This window comes from Watersipora subatra, chromosome 8 (assembly GCF_963576615.1).
Source record: "Watersipora subatra chromosome 8, tzWatSuba1.1, whole genome shotgun sequence".
Classification (NCBI taxonomy): domain Eukaryota; kingdom Metazoa; phylum Bryozoa; class Gymnolaemata; order Cheilostomatida; family Watersiporidae; genus Watersipora; species Watersipora subatra.
This window is the reverse complement of record NC_088715.1, coordinates 47,371,412-47,398,230: the sequence shown is the minus strand read 5'-3', so window position 1 is coordinate 47,398,230 and position 26,819 is coordinate 47,371,412. Positions and strand designations below refer to the sequence as shown.

Sequence of the window (26,819 nt, the reverse complement as noted above, 5' to 3'; positions counted from 1 at the left end):
CACTCAGCGATCATAGATCATAGCTATCAAATATTACTTGGAGCCATTGTGCCAGCAGGTTTCTTTCTTCCATCTACTAAGTTGATGGTATGTCAAAAGTTTAGTCTTTTAGTGGTAGCTTGACCAAAGTGACGAATCTACAGTGCACCCTCGGGTTACGATGACCCTGGTATGTCCATTTTTTGCCTTGTGATGTGGGACACGATGCTTTTTCACCCTCGTCATACAACATTTTCACCCTCGTCATACAACATTTTCACCCTCGTCATACAACATTTTCACCCTCGTCATACAACATTTTCACCCTCGTCATACAACATTTTCACCCTCGTCATACAACATTTTCACCCTCGTCATACAACATTTTCACCCTCGTCATACAACATTTTCACCCTCGTCATACAACATTTTCACCCTCGTCATACAACATTTTCACCCTCGTCATACAACATTTTCACCCTCGTCATACAACATTTTCACCCTCGTCATACAACATTTTCACCCTCGTCATACAACATTTTCACCCTCGTCATACAACATTTTCACCCTCGTCATACAACATTTTCACCCTCGTCATACAACATTTTCACCCTCGTCATACAACATTTTCACCCTCGTCATACAACATTTTCACCCTCGTCATACAACATTTTCACCCTCGTCATACAACATTTTCACCCTCGTCATACAACATTTTCACCCTCGTCATACAACATTTTCACCCTCGTCATACAACATTTTCACCCTCGTCATACAACATTTTCACCCTCGTCATACAACATTTTTTGCCATACGATGGTAACAAAAATTTTCTCGAAATCTAAATTTGGCAGTTAGTGTGCTGAATACGTCAGAATAACGAAGATGCCGACATGCTATTCTTTGGAAATCCCTAAACGTGTAATTCTTCATATTATTATATATTATTACGTATATAATTTTATATAGTATGTTTTATAATTAATATTGTTAAATTCTTCTATCATACAATAATATTAATGATTGCGGTTATGTCATATATAATTATTATAACCATAATAATTGCTGTTATGTCATATATGTTATAATTATAACAATTGGAGCCATCTCTCAAGTTCATTAATATTTCTCTGTTGTCTGTCTTCATAAATAAATGTGTATTTAGCATGATAGTGTTTCACCTAGTTTGGAAGATTTTTATAGCAAGAGCATAACGTACATGTAGATGTGAATAGTTGTATAATAACATGAAATTGTTAGTAACATGTACTCTATAAAAGTTACGAAATATTCATGTACTATTAAAAGTTAACTGACAGATCAGAAAATTAATGCATGATCAGTAGTACATAACATCACCAATTGGGGTTTCATAATATTTTTGTGTAATTTCGTTTACACTCTAGGTTTTATCAACATTTTAAATTTACAAAAAATGTATAGAGATTTGCAATATTTGTAAAACATTGACTGCCAAATCCTACAGTGCTATATCATCATTATAAATTGGTTTATTAACTAAATTATCTAAAAACTGTTTGGTCAAAATCCTTCTTCGTGAATGTGCTTCATATCCTTCTTCATTCTTCAGAGGATGTGTTAACAAGTGTATAAAAGCTAACACGCGACGACATTAATCGATTTTTAGGAGTAAGTTTTTAAATCTTTATTTTGTCTATTTGTCGTTATTTTAACGGGAGAGTTCATTGCTACCGCAATCCACAACATGATATGCGCAAGCCGTTTGGTGAATTCTATAACCATGACTCGAAAACTAATACTGGACATATAAATACGATAAAAACGTAATTGATGTTTGTACGATCGGTTTAATTTTGCTCGGCATGCGCAAAAGGTGTGTATACTACAAAGCAGTAAACTATTCACCGTACTTTTAACTAAAGGCTGATAAATTAGAACATCGATCGGTAGGTATTACAGAAGATTATCATATTTTTACCATGAATTTCTAGTCCATATGCTGTTATGACGCATTATAAGTAATGGCCTGTATCAACTAATTTGTTTCGCGTTCCGACATTGGCCAATCATTGTCCAATCATATAGAATGATGCTTTCTATGAAAGGTAGATATGTCGCAACCTAGAAGCTATCAACTGTCATTCTATGAAGTAGAATTGTCCAATCATTTGCATCGTTACTGTTGCAGGGACGACACACGAGGACAGGGCAGCTGGCAGCTATCAAGGTTATGACAGTCACAGAAGATGAGGAGGAAGAAATCAAACTTGAAATTAATGTGCTCAAAAAATACTCTAACCACAGGTTGGTGTTGCTCTTTGTTTTCTTATCTGGATTCAATATGTTAGCTTTACGGGCTCTTTCACTTATCGGATCAGGTGATTTTATGTATTCCTAGTGTTATGATGTTGGTCAGGTTGTAAATTACAGCGTCGTTTATGCATCAAACATGGATTTTGGCAGTTGCAACAGGTATGCTAAGTGATGGCAAATGAAAGCCCTTCCACTAAGGGACGGTCGACTTGAGAATTTCTATCGTCTCAAAAACAATGTTGTACGATATTCCTTGTATGATTTCATTCTATAGAAAAACACTAAGTGATCCGATTGAATTTTTGTTGAAATTGAATCGATTTCTATCATATAGTTGGAGGAAAGTAACAACTTCTTACAAAGTAAACACTGCGGCTAGCCACTATTCCTGGAGTATTCTAAAACACTAAAGCCGGTTCTCGCTATATCGCTTTATCTCAGCGTTGATACAGTTTGGGAAAGTTTGACTGCTGACAACTTTCCCAACGTATCCAAAACTTTTCCGACGTATCCACGTTGCTTCGTCGATGCCATTGGTTTACGGCGCACATAGTCGCCGATCAACGCCGAAAGGACAACTCCAACATACTGGGATATAGTGTGAACTAGGCTTGAGGGATAACAAAGTTTATTTGAGTAAAGACATGTAGTTATTTGGTAGCACAGGTTGGCAGTACATCTCAAAGCAGATTTTGCAGTTCTCCAAAAGCCTATATAAAAGTATTCTAGGTTAGGAAAAAGCATACCTACAAAATGTGATGAACACTTTAAACATAATATAAAAGGTAAATAAATTTAAACATAATAAAATAAACGTACGATTAATATAAAAGAAATATTCTACCAAATAGCAATTGAAGTGATCAAAATCTTTACTATAATAAGAGCTGTATCCATCTGTCTGTCCAAAGCAACTTCAAAAGCATTAGAGAAAAATTGCCTTGTAAAGGAATTGAACTTGGGTACTCCAATTTATAGACCGTCACGCTAACCACTACATCATTACACCACTCCAGCTCCTTGGCACATTATAAATTAATTATGTACATAGTGTTTACCCATAACGATCGCTCACGGTGCACGCAAATATTTATTTGGGTAATCTTTATAAGTCTCATGTAAGATAGGAGAGAATCATAATCCAAAATGTTGAGCGTCATTTGCAGTGAAGACAGCTTACCTGCATTGTATGTGAGCTGTCCATTAACATAGCATTTGCACCTCTATAATGGCAGGTTGAAGTTGTGCCTGTACTTTTACATATTAGAAACTCACCACACATTAGATATTATCCAAATTAGAGTACAAAGCCTGTAAAAATCTTTTTTTAGAAAATTTATGCCTGGCGGAACAAATATACAATAATTTATGCGCAATTTTACTATTGCACAACTTAGGCTGCTCATTACTCAGCACTCTGTAATTTTTTGCATTTTCAAAGTGTTGAGTACTTGGGTGCATCTGCCTCTGACGCGAGGCAGAAGATTGTCTAGCTTGTCTGTTATAAAAATTCTAAATATGTCGAGACCCTACGTCGTTTTTTAGCTAGGCACCGTTTCATTGCGCAAGAATGCTTAGGATCTAGATTGCCAAGCTCTGGCTCATACTATTGTCTTTCATTTAGTCTAAGGTACACATTTCTGGTAGAAATTAACAACTTGGAATAAATAATTTTAGTAGTGAAAGTTAAATGGAAATTTACCTTTAACAAATAGTAAACAGCTATCTCGTGCTTCTCTGTCAACTTGAACTAAATAGCATTATGCAAATGGGTAGATTCCTCTATTCTCATTATGAATAATTGTTCTTACGTCATCTAGCACGGTTTTATAAAAAGGATACTCTTTATAATCAGATTTAGAATAGATGTTTGCACTCAAATAAATAGGTTAATAAACATGCATAAAAGTATATTAATATTAATGAATTCCACTTTGTCACTGAGTGTCTGTTAGTATGCGTAAATTCTATGTATTTTCTCACTGTTTGGTTGATTCTGTCAAACCTCATACGCATGTTTCATGCCTTTCGTTAGGTTGCCGAAATATTCGGTTTTAAAACTCTGCCTGGTTCCTGTAAACCAGCCTCTTGAACATCAACCTGCAGACTATCCGATTGAAAATGAAAAAAAAATGTACATGTGCATATTTTTATATTGTATTTATTATATTATATATATAATAAATATATGCTTTTTTGTGCATGGCACATGCATATGAGAGGGTGAAAATCTGCTTGTGAATCACTAATACGTAGCGACGTTACTGCGTCATGGCAACACAAAATCACTCGCGAAGCTATTTGCTTCAAAAATCTCACATAATATATATATTTATTATATATTATATTAATAACTATATATATAATATTAGAAAAATGTTTTCCATTTTTATATTATATTCTTACATTATATGTATGGCCTGTTAGCTAAATTTATGATCGTTGATACAGGATGTGGAATTCAAGGTGAGTGTCCAAGAGTAATGACTTCTACCCTATTTTTAGCAAAGAGCGGGTCACAAACTTTGCTGGAAATATTGTTTTGCTGAGCTGAATATCTAATAAAACGCTGCTTTAAGTGGCATCAAACCTACATGTATGTTGCAGCATCATAACCTTTTTATACATTCTGTAGAAGTTTACCCTAGCATTGGGAAAATCAAATATAATACCCCTGCGGTAAGGTTGAAAAACAGACTTCATCATTACAAAAAATTGATCAATGCAGCTTTTTTGAGTACAAATGTAGGCTACTGTTTGATAACATCCCAGAATGCATTTGAAACAGGGTTGGAAAAATCATGAAAAAAATTTGTTTTTTCATGTAAATCGATTTTTTTCGATGTTTATGATTCTTTTGTTAAATTTGATTTTTTCACTCATTTTTGCTGATGCAAATTGTATCTGCAAATAATTATACATATTTGCATTGTTTGTATATGCAAACAATGCAAATTTGATTGCATTGTTCATCAGAATGCACCCATATTTCAGTGTGGGTGACTTACTCGCTCTAGTTTGACAAGTTATTGTATTTCTAGCAATCAACAGTCATATAAAGTTTTATTGTGCAAACTACACATAAGTTAGTGTAGTAGGCTACTAGCAGTTTTACATAAAGCAAGAATGAGAGCCAAAAACATAAAAAGGCAATGAGGTAGATACAGTTGCCACTTAACAATTAATCCTGCTTTGAAGGTTAATAAATAAGCTTGCAGATCATAAATTCAAAGGTCCTTCCATAGTATTGTACTACACAGGCAGTCAATTATCGCTATCACTCTTAGCAATTCATGATAGAGGAGTGTTTACAAATTTTTTACCAAACATAAAACAAGATTTTTTTTCTCAAGAAACACCAATTCTTTTTTGCAAAATTACGAAAAAAATCATAAAAATTGTGATTTTCTCATTAAATCATGACTTGAATCATGATTTGAAGTAAATACTTGAATCATTTGATTTTTTCGTGTCAACCCTGATTTTTAATGATTTAGAATTCTTTTAGAAACATTCTAAACACAACCAGACTGTCATTGAAGATGTATTGACTACGGTTGAGTTGACAAGTTGCAACAATATTTATTACATTCATTATTATATATAAATTATTATTATTAGTATTATATCTATTCAATACATTTTTTAGACATTGACAATATACAGGGGTGTAATATTTGAACTATTTCTTCCTTCAATGAAAATAATTTTAATTATAACAAAATATTTGGTAGGAGAATCAAAGGCTGTTTCTTTAGGTTGTTCAAAAGATGATGTAGCTGAGAGACCCTATCTCAGTTTTATTTGTTTGAATCCTAATTCTCCTACAACCTCTCTAAAAAGTTTTTTGTTAGGATCTCTAGACATTTTCCATGTATTTCTAGCTAATATCAATGGATCGTGTTTTAAATCAAAAATGGGAATTTTATGTGATTTTAGCCACATGGTGTTGCTGTCTGAGGCTGTCAGCAGAACTAACTCCCTGGTGTATGGCACATGCATATGAGAGGGTGAAAATCTGCTTGTGAATCACTAATATGTTGCGACGTTACTGTGTCATGGCAACACAGAATCATTCGCAAAGCTATTTGCCTCCAAAATCTCGCAAAAAATTACTAATTTACCGATCTCTTTGGTTTGCTGCTTGACACATAACATTTCAATCAATCATATTGTTTTATCAGGGAAATCTCAATTTGTATACTTGTGTAATTTTGGCTGAAACTTCACTGTTTGAGTAAAAATGTTTTATTCACATAGCTTGCAAATTTTTAAATTTGCCAAATTTAAATTTTGCAACAAATTTAAAAATTTGTAAATTCAAATTTAAAAATTCGCAAGCTTTTAAATTTTCAAAAGATTAGGTGCAAAGGATTCTAGTGCAGGACATCAAATGTTGAATTGTGTATAGGTTTTACTTGTTATCAGAAGCTCCATCATGTGTCATTGCCCATCGCTCCTGATGCATGACTAACGATTTATGTTGAACGTTTGACAGAGACGGTTCCTTTTTCCTTTAGCTGCGCACAACTAGATGTGTTTCCCATATGATGGTTAATACTATCACCTATGGGTGGTGTTGACAATTGGAATGTGAAATTCTTTAGGTTTATTTTGAACGTCAATAAGTTATCGATATCCTACAGTATACAGTTGCAACATGAAATCGAAAACAACAACCTCTTTCTTTCTCTATCTCCGCATACATGATAAGCACTTTCCATGAAAGCACACATGATAAGCACTTTCCATGAAAGCACTGGATTGAAGTTCTTTTGCGTACCTTGTTGTTTACAGTCAGTTGGTGGGCGGGAGCTGCGCTTGCATTAGAAATTTGTTAGATGATATCATTTGCATCTTCCCACAACTATGTTCACAATTTTCCTTAAAATTTTATCAATGTATATATTGTATATTTGATATAGCATGATGAAAGTCAATAGTTTGAGGTACATGTTTGTACGCAGACCCAGATATTTGTACGCGGACCCAAGTATCGTAGTGTTGTAATATCGCTCACGATGGAAACTCGATCTCTAATATATCGATAATTAGAAGATCAGTAAGATAATCATTAAAGGATATCCTGCCGGATAAGATAATGAATTAGGTCAATATAATTAGGTCAATATAATTAGGTCAATATAATTGTTGCGGTACAAATTTGAAGGTCATAATTTTCGCAAAAAATACTTTTGTTCATGATAAAATTCAGCCGCAAAAAAATTAATATGGAGGTTGTTCAAAAGTATTCATAGCATTACAATAAATAAATGAGACAAGTTTTTTGCTAAATAATAAAAATACGGATCTCTACAATTCTGAATTTTCATTTTTTATTTTTTATTGAAATACTTTTTTATGCCATCAAGATCAGCTGAAGGCAGCTCACCTTGACATTGACGAATAAAGCAGGGTGCCTTGCGGCATAGTTGTTACAGTGAACCAACTAACAAGTACCAGATATCATAATGTTATATTGGCTGTTGAAAGTAGCTCAATGGACTCTTTGCAGAGCTATACTGCTGTGACAATGCAAATTTGGTTCTAAAAATATTACAAGGCGTGGCGATAGTTGAAAATGAAACGTGTTCATTATATAAAGCCCACTTTCTTGAATAAAGGTTAAGTCCTTCGAGTTGATAGGCCTTTGCATGCTTTCCATCTTTCTATCACTATTGTTGCTATTTTTTCCGGGTTCTGGAAATTCAGTCTTTCAATTGCGATTACAAAAGAAAAGCTCACATGTTGGTTGAAAAAACTGCCTTTTTAACTGAAGAGAACTGATGTTTCGATTTTTCTATGTTGAAGTGGAGTGGCCTGCAAATAGTGTCTATTCGAGTGCAAGCCAAAAGGCTGGTTTTTCCAGGGAAATTCTTTTCTTCTGTGTCTCACTGATTTTGGGCGGGTTGGGCTGATTCCGGACAAGCCATGTAAGATCGATGATAACCATGTTTGTCAAACACAGCATAAGTAGGCTGACATTAACAAAGACGAAAATACATAACCGCATTTGTCTACACAGGAACATAGCCACCTACTATGGCGCATTCATAAAGAAACAAACCAAGGATGATCAACTCTGGCTTGTCATGGAATACTGTGGCGCTGGTTCTGTCACTGACCTTATCAAATCGACCAAGGGTAACTCTCTGAAGGAGGAGTGGATTGCTTACATTGCGAGGGAGATACTACGAGTAAGTACTATTCTCTAAACGACTCGGTTTTTCCTATTCAATAAACTGACGAATCGCTGTGCGGTCAGCAACTTGATGGGAAGTTTGTAACTTTTCACTAGCTTGAGTTGTTTTACTGCAGCTTTTCACTGTTTCCATAGCGCGATTAATCACAATTTTGCGGTATTTCCAAGACAGAAAACCAGTTTTGTTGCTTACAAAAGTTGCTTACAAATTTGCTTACAAAGTTTTGTTGCTTTACTGAATGTTGCATGCTAGTGGAAGATAGAAGCGGCGCTTGCGGAAAAAAGCCGCTCAAGCTATTCCATTTTAAACATTTTCCACACTTCAGTCATTCTTTTTTTTATTTGAGCAGCTCCGATTGAGCCACCAGGGATCGCTAAACATATTATGGAAATGTTTACTTTTCCATATCCATTTCCATAAACATAAATATTTCCATAATTTTATGGAAATGGATATGGAAATTTTATTTTAGAAATATGGAAATGTTATGGAAAGGGAAATAATATGGAAATGAATTATGGAAATGTTATGGAAATGGAAAAAATATGGAAATGAATTATGGAAATGTTATGGAAATGGAAATAATATGGAAATAAATTATGGAAATGTTATGGAAATGGAAAAAAATATGGAAATGAATTATGGAAATGGAAATAATATGGAAATGAATTATGGAAATATTATGGAAATGGAAATAATATGGAAATAAATTATGGAAAGGGTATGGAAATGGAAATAATATGGAAATTATGGAAATGAATTATGGAAATTTTATGGAAATGGAAATAACATAGAATTGAATTATGGAAATTGTAACATACACGTAATCCAAGATATAAACAGAGGGGAGTTATATTGTATAGACTAGGCTACATGAATAGACAATGGTAATACACAAACAGCTAACATCAGTGGTATTACAGAAACTATTAAAGGGGTCTGGAAGAAACTAACTCAAATTGTCTCTTGCTCGGCTACATGTATAGACAATGGTAACACACAAACCCAGCTAACATCCGTGGTATTACAGAAACTATTAAAGTGGTCTGGAAGAAATTAACTCAAATTGTCTCTGGACTTGGCTACATGTACGGACAATGGTAACACACAAACCCAGCTAACATCAGTGGTATTACAGAAACTATTAAGGGAGTCTGAAAGAAACTCTCAAAACATCTCAAATCGTCTCTGGCTTAGTTATAGGCAATGGTAGCATACAGTTTTGATGCTGCCTGGACCCTAAATAAAGTATATTAGCAAGCAAATATCATATTCATATTATGTATAAATTAATCACATATTCGGGAAGAGTTGACGATTGCACACACACACACACACACACGCTCATTTGACACGCAAGCGCGCACACATACGTACACACCAGGGATCGCTAAACATATTATGGAAATGTTTACTTTTCCATTTCCATAAACATAAATATTTCCATAATTTTTATGGAAATCGATATGGAAATTTTATTTTAGAAATATGGAAATGTTATGGAAATGGAAAAAATATGGAAATGAATTATGGAAATGTTATGGAAATGGAAAAAATATGGAAATGATTTATGGAAATGTTATGGAAATAGAAATAATATGGAAAGGAATTATGGAAATATTATGGAAATAGAAATAATATGGAAATGAATTATGGAAATGTTATGGAAATGGAAATAATATGGAAATGAATTATGGAAATGTTATGGAAATGGAAATAATATGGAAATGAATTATGGAAATGTTATGGAAATGGAAATAATATGGAAATAAATTATGGAAATGTTATGGAAATGGAAATAATATGGAAATAAATTATGGAAATGTTATGGAAATGGAAATCATATGGAAATGAATTATGGAAATGTTATGGAAATGGAAATAATATGGAAATAGATTATGGAAATGTTATGGAAATGGAAATAATATGAAAATGAATTATGGAAATGTTATGGAAATGGAAATTGTGACAAACACGTAATCCCTGTCAGAGCCACTATGGCTTTTGCCGTGGAAATCCTAATCTTTTTAGCAAAGTGTCTGCGTTAGTCCGCAACATGCAAATGTGCATTGAAACGCTTATCACAGGGTAACTGAACGTGTACACAACTCCAAATCTGCATCATCATCGTCTTGGAATCAGTGATTATCAGGTGTGCCCATACTCCAGCAACTTTGTTATCTGGTTGACACTAGTACCATCTAACTAATGCTACGTTCACACCAGCCATTTTTCCGCCAATTCTCTGACTGATTTTTCACACTGACCGAGTATCGCATCGTGTGAACAGAGCGAATGAGCCCGAGACCGATTTTGTCCAGAGAGAAATTTTATCGGTCAGTGTCTGATGTAGGACGATTCTCGGATGGTTTTCAATTTGCGTAGCCAGTAAAATCACTTTCGTTGCTGTGAAAGTGATTTTATTGGCTACTCAAATTGTCACACATTGTCATTTAATAGTAACACCATATTTCACATTTGTGCATATTTTTGTCGTAGCTTCACTCTCGAGTAATAAATCCACTGATGGTCCCCTGAAGGGTGCAATCAATGGATTTATAACTCAGGTTCAATTATTATAGCTATGACATGATAATTGAAGCATCTGTTTCAATTATTATGTCATTGCTAATGTCACTATCATCACTAATAATGGATAATTGTGCTATAGTTATCCATTATTAGTGATGAGTTGAGATGATATTAGCCCTATGCTGATGCATTATTAGTGATGAGCTGGGCAGTGCAAAAAAGCTTGCTAAAAATTCCACGAAAAGCATGGTAGGAAACATTCGACAAAATGCAAAGCATGACTCACTAAGAATATATCAGCTCAAGTTACCCGACCCTGCAAATAAAAGCTGGCAAAGTCGCTCACTCTTGGTACAAACTTGACCTAGTGTAAACAAAAAATCTACCCGATAGCTTCCATAAAATCGTTCAGAGATTGGCCACCAAAACTCGGTTCGCAAGTTGGCTGGTGTGAATGGAGCTTAATTGCTAAAACTGGCTTTCATTGTACTTTTAAAATGAGAAAACACCAGCTGATAACCTCCCATTAGTTTTTAGCTGATATTATGAAGACCAGTTTGTGCCCCAAACGAGTACTTTGACAGATCTGCGTTGCTGATAGACCTTAACTGCCTAAAAATACGTTCATTATTCCTATTGGTTCATTATTCCTATTGGTTCATTATTCTTATTGGTTCATTATTCTTGTTGTTTCATTATTTTTGTTGGTTTATTATTCATGTTGGGTCATTATTCCTATTGATTATTCGCGCATTAAACCCGAAAATGAAATTTATATTTTACGATTGGAAATTCAAACCAGTCCTGTTCTGCGTGAAAAAGTGAAACTGTGTACTCAATTTTTTCTGATCGGTTGTCATGGCTGAATAATCGTTTGCAAATTCATCAAGTGTAAACTGCAGTTCAGAAGATCTCTAGTTGGCTGATACTTGAGATTTTAAACTTTTTTTTGCTGATCTAGATTTTAGCAGAATCTGCCCATTATCAGCTGGTATGCATACAGCTTTAGTTGTTTAATTGTTCCTGTGTTAATTGTGAATAGTTTGTTTCATTACACACTTTGAAATTGTGAATTAAGGATAATTTCCATGAGAAAAACTATTTGTGAACATTCCGAAATTTATAATTCTTTTAAACTTGACACTCCCTTTAAATATGAAGCTGTTTCACCACTTCATATCGCAACATGACTACATTAAACTTGTAAGTTAATGTGATATTTTTGTTGTTGTAGGGTCTCTCTCACCTTCATGCTAGTAAGGTTATTCACAGAGACATCAAAGGTCAAAATGTGCTCCTAACTGACAATGCCGAGGTCAAACTTGGTGAGTTTTCTAATTGCAGCAATTTGTACAACTGATGGTCGGATGTACAAAATGGTGTTCACGTAAATGGTGCTCACACAAAAAATGGTGCTCACACAAGAAATGGTGCTCACACAAAAAATGGTGTTCACGTAAATGGTGCTCACACAAAAAATGGTGCTCACACAAAAAATGGTGTTCACATAAATGGTGCTCACGTAAATGGTTCTTTTTACTTCTCCCTTAGCCAGTTGTATTTTTAATGCAAAAAAGAAAACTCTCCTGTTGTTCCTAAACATCGGCAGTCCATTCAATTTATGCAACTGACCAGTACGAGGAGTGACGTAGTTGATTGCTCGTGCAACACTGGCTTATAATATATTATTTATATTTTACAAAAAAGATTTTTGTATGCTCACACTATTTAAGCATCGTGAATGTAGACCCAAGAATCAGATGACTAGGTACACTGTATGTATAATGGAGTATATTAAAACATGAAAAACTGACATTTGGTTGGTATGTTTTCACCCTTCCACAGTAGACTAGGACATAGACTGGAAGTTCTTTCATATTTTCTCTGACTAATAGATGAATGAAGTAAAACTTGGAACACAAAAAGCACTGAGTTTCTCATACCACACAAAATTTGTAAAATTGTCTTGACATTCGGAGTTATTTCCAACATACGTTGTCACAAGTTTTTCAAAACATTACAATTTTGTAAAATGTTCAAAACTGGTAGAAATTTAACATAAAATATAACATTGGTAAACGAAAAATAAATTTAATGAACTTAAATCATATCTAGTGAAGTCAGAGTAAGTTATGCAGCATATTATTTACCACACATTCTACCTACACGTCTCTGAGTCTGCACTTTTATTCATTTGCTATTATAAAACTAGTAAAGATTGAAGTTGTCAAATAGTGGCGGTCAAATAAAAGTAGCGCTCAATTAAATGGTGGCGCTCTATTTTTCAACCTTTCCCATAATGGCGTTTAAATAGAGGTGTAGTTCAGATACAGGTGGCGTTCAAATACAGGTTTTATGGGAGTCTTTATACAGATATTTAATTTTTTGTATGCAAGATTTAAGTTTTTATAGCTTTTACATATGACGGTGTAATTCATATGTTTTAGTGCTAGATGCAGTCCCTCTAAATATTTATCATTATTTTTGGTTCTGGAATGAATTAAAGAACTATAGTGTATTTCTATAAGAATATTTACTCTAACATAGGACTGTTTCGACGTTTGGCTGTACACTGTGATTTGCTAATTAATTCCACAATAGACTACAAACCCACATCAATACTTCAGACATCGGCTACATATAACATTAAATATGCATAAAACTAAATTTAAAATCAAATGTGCATCGTTGAATTATATTTAGAAAAAATATTAAAGAAATACTTGCCAATATAAAAAATGTTAGCGATACCTTGTAGAGATACGAGACCGTCTTCGATATCGCTAGAGACACGAATGCTGAGGAATAGACTCAAGTTTGTAGGTAGAGGTGATTATAAAACTAGGTGCCTCCACTTCTTAGACTTGGTAGAGTTCAAACTAGCTTTGCTTACATGTTCTTTATTTTTTATTATTATTTAACGTTTTAAAAGTTTCACTAGCCGATTCACATTTTTCGCGAAGCTGCCCTGTTTTGTGTAACATCGAAAGTTGTTTGTTGAAAATGAGTTTAGGTTTAAAGTTAACTAGTATCCCAAATTTTACATCAAACCTGGGAAAGCAAGAGATGAACTTACACAAAATTTTAGTAGATTTTATCAGAAAATATCAGTATTTTTGTCATTTGCGATCGTTTTTTGATGTCTGAGGTGATCTTACTACCAGGATGTTTTAAGATTAAAATCATTACAAAATTACATGCCAACATGTTAATAATTTTCATTATTGATATCGGCTATTGCGTTCAAGTTACAGCGTTGAGCGTGTCTATTCTGTAGTTCTCTTTGCCGAAGTCCAACAATAGACATCATAATCACACTTTCGCTTGAATCTGGGCGTTTTAAAAGCGATCAAGTTTTGTCAACTTTAATCTAAAACATCCTACCAGTTAGATCACCTTAAACATCAAAAACAATCACAATTGATAGAAAAATATCGATACTTTCTAATAAAATCTACTAATTTTAGGTAAGTTCATCATTAAGGCATTGTAAGTAGAATATGATAAATTACGATAGAGCCACATGTTTGTAATGGCCAAGTATCGCTGTCTCCTTCTCCAGAGCATTTTCTGCTATCCTAGGCCATTGCTCCCGGTTGGTAAACATTCTCTGACGATCAATATATTCACAGCATCTGTTCATCCTGCCATCGAGCATACGATTAGAGAGCTTGTGCCCTTCCCTGCTCATGCATCATTATTATTATTATTATTATTATGTCATAACACGACTCACCTTATCTAGGCTCTAGTTCTTCTTTCCCTCGACACACATACCTGTAGAATTCCTTAAAAAATCAATGTTGGTCTACAAGTATGTTTTTCAAATACGTGGTGGTGTATTCTACCTCGATGTAAACATTTAATAGTACTGTAGGTGTAAACATTTATAGTAGGTGTAAACATTCATAGTAGGTGTAAACATTTATAGTAGGTGTAAACATTTATAGTAGGTGAAAACATTTATAGTAGTTGTAAACATTCATAGTAGGTGTAAACATTTAATAGTACTGTAGGTGTAAACATTTATAGTAGGTGTAAACATTCATAGTAGGTGTAAACATATATAGTAGGTGTGATAGCAACAGTTTCCGAATTTTTCAAAAGCGGCTACGGGAAAGGCGGTTTTATTCCAATGGAGAGCAATTTCATTATGTACTTCCGCGTGTGACAAATGCGAGGTTTTGCTGTTATAGTTATGTAGCCTAATAATTACTCGTCAAGCTAACAAATTCTCTGCTCATTGCATTGTTATATTGTTATCTGTTGTCCAAGCCTTTTGGAAAGTTTCTTTAAAATAGCCTAAAATTTTTCATCTTATCAATAGTATAATTATGGCTGCGTGTTCCTTTCACCTCATTATTCAGAAACTCATTTTGAAGACTTGAGTCTATCGCGTACCGCTGTCAATACGAGCAATATTATATTGCTAATACAATAGCTCTAGTCATCAAATATAACCAAAAATTTTAAATGAAAAATATCACATTTCCAACGGCCCTCATACATGAAAACAGCGTTTTTCAAATTTTCAGTTACCATGTACACAGTAGAAGCCCCTACAACATAAAAGGTTCCAAGTTATAGGAACGTCTACTGCACATTGTACGGTATGACATGTTGTATGGTATGACATATTGTCAGGGTTAGAAAAAAAACCACGGTTTTTACGAAAAAACTGAAAAAACCAGGTTTTTTAGTTTAAACCAGTTTTTATGTTTTAAACCGGTTTTTATGGTTTTTTTATAATTTTACCAAGGTTTTTGCAATTTTAAGTCTAATTAACATCACTTACTATAGCTGCATGATTGAGTATTGAACATACATATGTGGAATCATCTGCTAAAGATGGTACTGTGGGAGTTGTTATGGGAAAAAAAGAGAAAACATATGGAATTTCAGAATGAGTCTTAAATCAAACATGATTTATGAAATACAGAGCAGAAATCTTATCACATAAAGTGAATATTTTACATGCAGCTCTATGTATAAGTAGAAACTTTAATCCCAGTGATTAGTCGTGTGGTAGTGTAGAGCAGAGTATAATGCAGATGCATTGCTAGTGTTTGGAGCAGTGGCAGATGACTCAACTTCTATCACCTGAATATTAGCATCACTGTCTAAATTGGTGTTTTCAGTTTGACATTTTGCTACGTGAGCTTTAAGCCTATCTGCGTGACCTCGCGTTATGACAGCACACCTATTACGTTTTGCCTTAAAACCTTTGCCTTTCAAAACTTTTCAAAACACAACAAACTTGATAAATTAAATTCTAACAATCCAACGACTTTGGCTTGTGCCCAATAAATGAAATATTAGTTTGCAAACGTAAAGCTTTTGCCCAAAAGGATTTTGTTTTAATTTCTAATTATAAGTAATCCTTTCTCACTGGCCAGACTTAAGAAAGTATTCAATCATTATTAGAGACGATGATTGAATTAGTATATTTCACATCGATTTTATATTTCATCAGTAAAGAGATCATTATATCACTTGATGAAAGCAATTGAAAATGAAATTTACTAATTCATTGTTGTGCTAAGATTTCATGTAGTTTCAACTTGAGCTCTGCCATCAATTTACTACTGTGTACTAAATAAACTTCCACAGCCGATAATTACATATAATTGCATTTCTACCGCGCATGGACCACTAGGAGCTTAAAATACTATGTTTTTCACAAAAAATAATGAAAAAACCGAAAAAACTTGGGCTGGTTTAAACCACTGGGTTTAAACCAAGCCAACCCTGCATATTGTACAGTGAAATATGACCTACGCACATATACAATGCTGCATAGTTAGCAACTGTAGTAATCTGCATTGGAACAAACCATTGCGAAAAGTGCAGACCAATGGAACCAGATCTATGATTTGTTTTACCATAAATCCAAGTATGAAGAGAATTTTGCTGCTGAACGTCGGTAACATTTTTGCCTGCACGCCTCTCTTTAATGCTATCACTCCTAGTACTACGTTTGTGGCACTGTCTGTCAGTCTTGCTTGGCATGGTAATAAGTTCTAGTTCTTTTCTTGCTCATCTAGTCGACTTTGGAGTGAGCGCCCAACTAGATCGTACAGTAGGCAGGCGTAACACCTTCATCGGAACACCTTATTGGATGGCTCCAGAGGTTATTGCTTGTGATGAGAATCCTGATGCAACGTATGACAACAAGGTATGCGTTTAGCCGGTTGCCACGCTTGTGGCAAAAATGACTGCCGTTACAGATATTCACTTATTTGGCTGGATATTCTTGTTGGTAATTTAAAATATCCAAACATGTTTTGTTACTTTTTGTTGGTTCACAGTTTTAACAAAAAATTAGGATATTGTGCAGTTTCTGGATCCTGCGAAAGGCCGGAACACAGAAGAAATAATGAGCAAATTCTCTGGTGAATTTTCAAGATTCAAGTTGAAACTGCGACTAATGCTTGTGATATCCACAAGCGTGTTAGGAATGATTGATATTTTGCTTGCTGCTTTATTCTCATTGGTTGCCTCATTGTCAGCGAGGCTTGAGATGATTAGTGGAGTTGTTCTCTCACCAGCTCCTACTTCCGAGAAAACTAATTTGCATAGTTTTGCTTTGTTTTTCCCACTTTCAGTTTAGGAATGATTACGAAATTTTTGCTACTTTGCATTTGATACATTTTCAGGATAATTCCGAAGTAAGATATGTTCCGATTGGTGAGAAATTGTTGAGGGTGTTTAAAACCGACTGAGAAATGAAAAATGGCTGCCGACAGAATGTTAGTTTCTAGTGACACACTGACTGAAGTTCTTATTAATGCAGGATTAGAAATAAACAAAACTAGAAAGCTTCTTCTTAGCAACAAGAGCTTTACACTAGACCTGTTTATTTTTCTATTCCTAACAAATATACACTCTATCAGGCTCGGTGTACATAAACCACTATGCGCCTTCAGATATAAACATCACTTTTTTGATAGATTATGAAATAAGAACTATTTATTTGATCTGATTTTTGTTTCTCCTGTTTTTTCTACAATCTTGGAGCTTCAAAGAGTTATTAGATTAAAAAGGAATTGTGGTATTCTAAATACTTTCACAGTTGATAGTAAGTTGTTAATACTCTAGTATCAGGAGACGTGTATGCACAATATTAAACTCCAAAATGATGAAGTTAAATAATCTACAAGAAAGTAGTTATAATACACGCTTAGTCCAATAATATTATGCCCTTTAAAAAAACTTGAAAAAATAGAATTATTCAAAATGAATACCAAAATATTGTGAGATTTATCATCACGTAAGTGTTATACTAAAAGTTGACAGAAAATTACGTCTGCATTTGATGCCTCTAGTGTGCTGTGCAGTACGGTGGTTGCAAGCCTGATGCTAGCACTATTGTTTCACAACACATCTGCCCCCAGTTTATTTGAGCCTTAGTGGTACATAGGGCTAGTTTGCTGGTACTTAGCACCGTGAGACCATGATCATTAGGTTAGGTGTTAGAGTGTTGTTTATACAAAATCATGTTCTTATACCATCAGAGTTGCAATAGGCCGAGGTCACTTGGTGGTCAACCGCGATGGCTGCTCTGGATCAGTAGTATAACATTCTGGGTTGGATGCTTTACCTTTCGTTTCCTGAATATCTATTGCCTAAGTTGTTCTCACCTGTCTACTCTGGTTTCCATGACAAGCCATTCCTGTCTGCCATGACTTCTGTTGAGAAACTATGCTGAATAACCTCCATGAATATTCTACTGAATAATTTGTGTTATAATCGGTGTAGAAGTCAAAGTTTTTTACTGTCACTGTATCCTAGTAGACTAGTTTGATAACCTTTGCAATTCATAACCTTTGATTCATTATAGAGTGATCTCTGGTCTTTGGGAATAACTTGCCTCGAAATGGCTGAAGGAAAACCACGTAAGTAGTTGCCTTCTCATTTCTTTTCGACGCCTCTGTGATAACTGACTACACTGTGGATTATCCTTGGATTGTCTACTTTTCATCATGCTCAATTTGACATTTTGAATGATTTTTTTAGTGGTTTGCACAATCTTTTCTATATCTACTTTTTTATATCGCTTTTTAGTTATTGATTTGCTTGAGCATGTTTTTATTTATTTGCATAAGGATTTGGAGGAAGATCTACTTCACCTTGTTTCAAGTACAACCTCCAGTGATGGCATATATTGTGCATCTTACATAGCGCTCCTTACAGTAGATGTTGTATAGGTGTCACATGTCATGAGTATGCATTATGGTACACACATTATAGTACATGCCATATGCTTCGGCAATATTTGAGATGATGATTTACGTTGCCGGCGACGAAGTCCATAAAGTTACTTTTTCATCCGTCGTCATCCACTATGTTTCCATGATGCGCAGTGCTTCGGAGTTGTGACCTCTCCAAATCATGGAAACGGCGTTTTCGCACTGAAATCACTGCGCACTGGTCAGTGCGAAGCCAGTGCAAATTCGCAGCAAGGAAACGGCAATTGCGCAGTGGCTGCGCATAGCTCTCATGCCGTGCAAACAGATTCTTCGAGCACCATAGACTAGTACAAAAGTTATCCTGCTTATCTTTGTTTTTGCTATTCTTCCAATATTTTTTCACTTAAATTTAATTATGGTCTGCTCCTACGAAAATGATGAAGTGATTACTTTCCTGGACTTTGTTATCGATACCAACACTTTTCGAAAAATAGGTGGCAAACCCTAAAGTAACATTTCAATAATCTATTACTGATATAAATATTTAGTAAAAATATATTATTTGTAAAAATTGTGTTCAAGTTTGTAAAACATTGTGAATGTGTATTGTAAATAAAAGTATAATGATGACAAAATCATAAGAAGACCTTTTCTGACGTTCGGTATCCATGATCGATTCCATGTATCCATCCAGCGATTCGATTTATACAATTTCTCTTTTCTGGCTAATTTGCTGAAAACCACTGCGCAGCATGGAAACGTACAATCCCTTCGACTTCGGAGGGGGCTGCTTCGCAGTACTGCGCACCGTGGAAACATAGTGATTCATTGTCAATTATATGTTTGTACTTGTTGCAGCGTTGTGTGACATGCATCCAATGAGAGCATTATTTCTTATACCAAGGAACCCTCCACCCAGTTTGAGACAGTCTCGCAAATGGTGAGCATTTTTTAATTTTTTTGTTATGATAAATTGAGGATTAAGGACCGAGTTTATAGTCGGTTGATCAGGAAGTCTCCAGTGACTCACTCTATTTCCGATACAAAATCCAGCTGGTTGGGGTTCCTGTGAGTCGCTGTGTTTCCTGTTAGAAATTTTGACTAGCTCATACCGCATAGTGTCAGACAACTTCACCTTTGGTTCAGTGCAGGATTAGAACTTTAACAGGACAACTTTGACAGGATTAGGCTGAAACTCAAGTTTGTTTTCTGTATGATGGTGGTTGTTTCAGTTCTAGTAGGTAAATTATATATTCTATGAAGCTTTGTCACAATCGGTTCAACTGCCACCTTACTGTTTGCATTAGACGATGATTGGGAAAAAATGACAAAAAATCTATCAAGAAAATGTATTGCTTGTAAATCAGTATCTAGCCCATGTTATTATATGCCTATAATTCACCTACGACATAGCTAAGTCCATGTGCTTGTTTAGAGTTTTCTTATCACGTATCTTTCTAAAATAAGAAACCTTTTTGTGATCTCAAATCCATACTTTTGAGTTGAAGGTGTGAGAGTGCATTTATCTATGCCAACAACTGTTGCTATGATATTCATGCCTCACTCATAGCCTATACTCATGCCTCACTCATCATTATCTCTAGGTCAGCGAGATTTCAGCAATTTGTACAGCAGTGCATGCTCAAAGACTACACACAACGGCCGAACACGGAGGCCTTACTCAAGCATGGCTTCATCCGTGAGCAGCCGCACGAGAAGACAATACGCAATCAACTCAAGGACCATATTGACCGACACAGGAAACGCAAACGTAAGGGTTTTCATTTTCATTGGTTGCTAGTAAATGATAGTCAAACGTCTAGATAGAGAACATATTCTTTTCAGGACTTGTTGAAACTGGTATTAGTTGGGACATATATTCATATAAGTCACCATATCAATAAACTGATTGGTTTAGTTTGTTGTAAGGCCAATAAACTTGACGATATACACATACTGTAGGTAATCACATGAAACATTCAAATAAATGCATTATGTAAAAATTAGTGCAAAATTAAATATAAAATCTCAATTATATGTAAAGGAAAGGAGTGATAAAAAAAATAAATAAAAAGGTTTTTGCAAAAATGCTTTGTCAGTGCAAATGTTCAGATAGTCAGTACCGGTAGAGAGGTAGAGTTGAACTAACATAGTTTATATATTTTTATAATTTTTGCATTTCATTTTCGTTTTTATTTACGAAATTGCAATGTTTTGAGAAACTCTGAACGTATTGTGTTGAAATTACACTGGGTCTAGAGTAAAAAATTTGTAGTAAGTACACATGATAGTCTGTGAAGTTCTTATGTAGATGTGAACATAAGTACAGTCAAACATGGATAACTCGAACTTCACGGGACCGAGCGAAAGTGTTCAAGTTATCAGAGTGTTCACGGCATCAGAGCACTGTCACAAGTCCATGTATTTATTTACTTATTTATTAGTAGATACATGCACATATACAAACTATAATAAAAATCAAAAGTGCAAATGGCTTGTTTCAAATTAAATGCTTCTAATGTAAAGTTTAAAATGTTTTTATCAAAAAGTATAGAGATTTTTCTATCACTTGAGATTGGTTCGTTGTTTGAGGTGATGTTATTGCCAGGACGTTTTTTAGATTGACATTGGCAAAACTTGATCGTTGTTGAAATGCTCAAAAGAAAAGACATCTTTTTCTTTTGAGCGTTTTACCCACGATCAATTTTGCCGATTTTTCTTGAAGTTTATGCAAAGATTACCTCACTTTACCTTGCTTCCGAAAGGCGATCGCTAAGCGGATGTTTGGTATAAATCAAATTTCACCAAACCTTTAGAAAAGTCGTTGACAAAAATATTTTGCCGATGGTGGTAATAACGACGCTTATGAATTACGAAAAGTTGAGGTTTACCTCTATGGCTTGGAATAAAGTGATTTTCTAAAGCGATAACAACTGTTTCGGTAGCCGTTGGGCAAAAAACAGTTCGAGTTAACATTGTTGAGTTCAAGTTATCTATAGCAATTTATCATTACGTGGGAACGGACCAAAGAAACCGTTCGAGTTAACCATGTGTTCGAGCTATCCGTGGGCGAGTTATCCATGTTTGACTGTAGTAAGTACACATGATAGTCTGTGAAGTTCTTATGTAGATGTGAACATAAGTAGAGATTTGGCTATATTAGTTGTGTCTGTGTATATACACCTTCCTATGGTGCCTGAGCGTAGACGTTAGCCCAAAACACTGCTAGGTAATTAGGATGAGATGAGTATGCATGTATTTAGACATGTTTGGACATGTTTAGACGAAGGTAATTACTGCATATTGCCCTATTGGCTTAAACTTGGGTTAAATTATGTTTTGGCATGTACATTCTTGTCTGTCATTCTACCTGAACTGTGACCAGCCACAACCTACGGCATTTTTAACATTGATAATTTTATTATAGATGGTTTGAACGTGTCCTATAATTAATTTGGAGCGCTATACGTATGGTTTTAATAATTTTGTTGCTTGCCCAAGATTTAGTGCTTAGTCATAATCCCTGGGTGGTCTATGTAGCACTAATAATACATGCGCTGCCTGTGGTCTGCCTAGCTGCTTGTGCAGTGACGTTAGTTGATCAGTGTCAACGGCCAGTGTCATCGGCCAGTGTCATCGGCCAGTGTCAACGGCCAGTGTCAACGGCCAGTTTCAACGGCCAGTGTCAACGGCCAGTGTCAACGGCCAGTGTCAACGGCCAGTGTCAACGGCCAGTGTCAACGGCCAGTGTCAACGGCCAGTGTCAACGGCCAGTGTCAACGGCCAGTGTCAACGGCCAGTGTCAACGGCCAGTGTCAACGGCCAGTGTCAACGGCCAGTGTCAACGGCCAGTGTCAACGGCCAGTGTCAACGGCCAGTGTCAACGGCCAGTGTCAACGGCCAGTGTCAACGGCCAGTGTCAACGGCCAGTGTCAACGGCCAGTGTCATCTCTGAAGCTTTTAAGGTCACTCATGTCAACTTTTACAAGTTTTTTCAGAACATATGATAATTTTGTATCATTTGAGGTTTTGTTTAATGTTTTACGTGATCTGACTGCGAAGATGTTTCAAGAATTAAATCGATGAAATTGGTCGCAGTTGAAATGCTCAGAAAATAAAGACCTGTCCAAAATGATGTAAACACAGTGGTACCATGAGATATAATTGTCTCGACATACGATTTTTTTGAGATAAGACATGAAAATTTTTAATAATTTTGTTCTGACATACGACGAAAAATTTGAGATACGAATAGGAAATTTTTCTCGAAATTCAAATTTGGTAATCGGTGTGCTGAATATGTCGAAATAATGCAAATGCCGATATGCTATTTGCCGAAATCTCTCCCACAACGCATGAAAGTGATACAATGTTCGATCTTTCTCAGTTCAGCGTTATTCGTTATAAATTATAGTGAAAACGAAAGATGAAACAGATAGGAGATGAAACTATAGACAATGATGACAAAGTTGAAGTTTAGTTTAGTAAAATACAAACTAAAACTCAGCTTCGAGTATGTGTTTAGTAAGCTAAATTCGACGTTTATGTTATAAGTCTGTCTCAAAGGTAAGAACTCCCTACGGTACGCACTGCACATAGTACATTGTATTGTTACAATTTATTGCAGATCATAACCATTAAATACACTAAAGTTACTGTAGGTAACTATAGTTGCTATGGTTAATATACTATTTCGTTACTAATTTTAATACATTGTATTATATGTTATTTAATTGGATTTTTGGGTGGTTTCATATTGCTGGAACGCATTAATACACATTACATTATTTTATTTAGAAAAATTTGCTTTGAGGTAAATTGTTTTTGGCATACAACTGTGGTTATAGAACACATTATATTTGTATCTCAATGTACTACTGTAGTCACACTTCCTGCTTGTCGCTCTGTTACGACATCGACTATTGCATTCAACTCGCAGTGTTACTCGCAAGTCCAATGCAATAGCAAGTAATTCTAACAATCATGAGCTTATTTTCCCATGATAGTTGGAATAGAATTTCTGATATAGCCTCAGATGCAGTGCTATAGATGTTTCAAAGGTTGGTTGAAATCTTTCCTATTGTTTTTTCCTCTAAACTCTGGGTAAACATAAAGTACCTGACGCTGAGGAGACTTGTATATTCATGACCTATTAACAATACGCACGGCTATTGTTGTCATTTCTGGAGAGGTCTGGGTACGTCTTTTTCTGCTGAGCGTTTGAGCGTCGATTTAATCTTGAAGCATCCGGGCAGATAGATTTCAAATCTCAACAAAATTTTAAATAAAATAAAGATATCAATACCTTCTGATAAATAAAATCTTTTGAACTTTGATGTGAGTGACCCTTTAAACAGTCAGTGTGATTATTTGGCCTCCCTTGTCATAAAATTGGAGCTGTTTTGTTGTCGGTTGTAGCGGGAGAGCCGGAGGAGGTGCCATTTAACCTCGAAGAGGAAGAGGACAGTGGAGAGGAGGAAGAGCCTGAACAAAAATCCATGATACAAATCCAAGGTGACAATACGCTGAGGGACAACTTCAAGCAGCTGCAGAAGGGAGAGGGCAGAAGGCCTAACAACCCACCTCCAAAATCTCAGGCTGAGGTGAAACAGCAGCGCAGGTTAGTAGGCTACTAGCTCTCAGCTTCAACAATGCATGCTCTGGTTTGTGGTCTAACGCAAATTTGTTTAATTCAGTTTCATTTGTCTAAAATAGGACTGGAGAAGTGATAACGTGATATTTTGTATGTTTGATTTATAATTTTTGACGCTGCAGAACCATATTCTATGGAGTGATTGAGTTGTTATTTAGAGATGAACTTACACAAATTTCTAGTAGTTTTAGTATAGATTTCATTAGAAAGAATCGGTATTCTTCTATAATTTGTGATTGGTTTTTGATGTTTGTGTTGATCTGACTGCCGGAATATTTCAAGATTGAAATCAACAACAATTGAATGAGATTAAAACCAAGTGCCAAAATGACGTTAATAGTCGTGCGTCTGCCTGTTTCTCTTGTTATCGATATCAACTGTCACATTGATATTGCAGCGTTACACGTCTCTATTCTGTCGGTCTCTTTGCAAAAGTGCAACAATAGACATCATAATCGCTATTTCGCTTGAATCTGAGCGTTTTAATCGCAATCAAGTTTCGTCGATTTTAATCTTGAAATATCCTGGCAGTCAGATCACCTCAAACATAAAAAACAATCGCAAATGATAGAAAAATCAAAACTTACTGATAGTATCTACTAAAATTTTGTAAGTTCACGTTTAACCCAACTAATATAATTATTTTGGTGAGACTAGTCATGTCATCTCATGTTTAACTTGACAGCGGGCAGGCTCCACCGAAGATGAGAAACGGTGACCACAGGTAGCGTATATCTCACTCTATTGCATGCCGCTAGCATACCTGTTACTATTCACCACACCCTTTACGTTTGTATTTCACTTTTTTTTACCTTTGCACAATCTGATGCTCAGCATTCGTTGCTAGCGTGTCACTTTTATCCATTTATCTATAGGAAGCTTTAGCAGTTACTAATGAGCAACATAGTGTCACTTTTAATTTTATATCCGGTTTCTAGTTACTAAAAGTTTAATATGGTTTATGGCTCTGTATTCCAATGGAAACCCCAAACAAAAGCAAATGTTGTACAAACAACACTCGTCTTTTCACTGTGTCTCTTGAGTCAGTGAAAAGACTGCTGTCAATGACTCAAGAGAAGTCCGTCACTGAAAAGAAAAGTCACTGCTTACATTTACACCTACTTTTATTCTCTATGATTGTCTTTCTGTTAAGATCTTTGGTTGACACTGTTTCTTGTTAGCTATAGTTTTTGTTGCATGCTTCTGTGTTGCAAGCTTTATGTTACATGTCTTGAGATGTTCTGAAACATTGAGAATAACATGAGATGATGTAAGTGTCATTCTAGCTGATCTAAAAATCGGCTCACATTTTTCAAGTGCAAAAAACTATTTTGCATTAAATTTTTTTTATCTGAAATTACCAAGACTTCAGTCTAAAATCAATTGTGTAAACTTTAAAAGTTGTCCTTTCCTGTGTGATATTTGTTACATGGAGAAGACAATTTCTACTGTTAGCTGGTCGACTGATTTCATTGCATGATATCATGAAACACATGGTTGTGGTTGTGATAAAATATACCTTGTCGTATCAACATGCCTTTTATTTACATGGCAGGATAAGAGCACTCAGGTAAATGCACTAGTTGTACAGGCTCCGCAATAGCCAAATGCTATTTGTTTTGTGTTCAGATCTATTGTTTTGTGTTTCTTAGCTGATCTATTTTAACACTGGTGATAGTATTGGAGTAAGAAATTCTATCATTGGGCATAATTACTCTATAATTAATGTATGATTAATTGATGATTGCTGGATGATTACTGGATGATTAGAGGTGTAGAGAAAGACATTAAACTAGTCTGACTGTCTCTCAGAGTTCTAGCGTGTTAATAATAACATAATAGTAATAATGATAATAATGCGATATTTTGTTTCTCTCTTTCTCTTTACTGTGTTTTTAGAGTTTTGACCTGTCAGCTAGGTATATTTCTTTCTGGCCGAAATATTATTATATGTTGCTTTCTATTTCT

The 26,819-nt window shown here is 35.1% G+C and overlaps 1 protein-coding gene across 7 annotated transcripts in view; it reads left to right on the top strand.

The window, feature by feature from the left end:
- Positions 1-26,819, top strand: part of LOC137401482 (serine/threonine-protein kinase mig-15-like) — an 86,486-nt gene that overhangs the window by 17,492 nt on the left and 42,175 nt on the right. For 5 of the 7 annotated variants that reach the window (XM_068087853.1, XM_068087857.1, XM_068087856.1 and 2 more), the window contains exons 4-13: positions 2,150-2,265; positions 8,300-8,471; positions 12,244-12,334; positions 17,054-17,184; positions 18,850-18,904; positions 20,057-20,138; positions 20,803-20,969; positions 24,617-24,818; positions 25,537-25,575; positions 26,407-26,421. In XM_068087853.1, the coding sequence (XP_067943954.1) occupies positions 2,150-2,265; positions 8,300-8,471; positions 12,244-12,334; positions 17,054-17,184; positions 18,850-18,904; positions 20,057-20,138; positions 20,803-20,969; positions 24,617-24,818; positions 25,537-25,575; positions 26,407-26,421 (1,070 nt within the window). The remainder of the gene's footprint in view (positions 1-2,149; positions 2,266-8,299; positions 8,472-12,243; positions 12,335-17,053; positions 17,185-18,849; positions 18,905-20,056; positions 20,139-20,802; positions 20,970-24,616; positions 24,819-25,536; positions 25,576-26,406; positions 26,422-26,819) is intronic. The other 2 variants (XM_068087852.1, XM_068087855.1) reach the window with 2 other exon arrangements.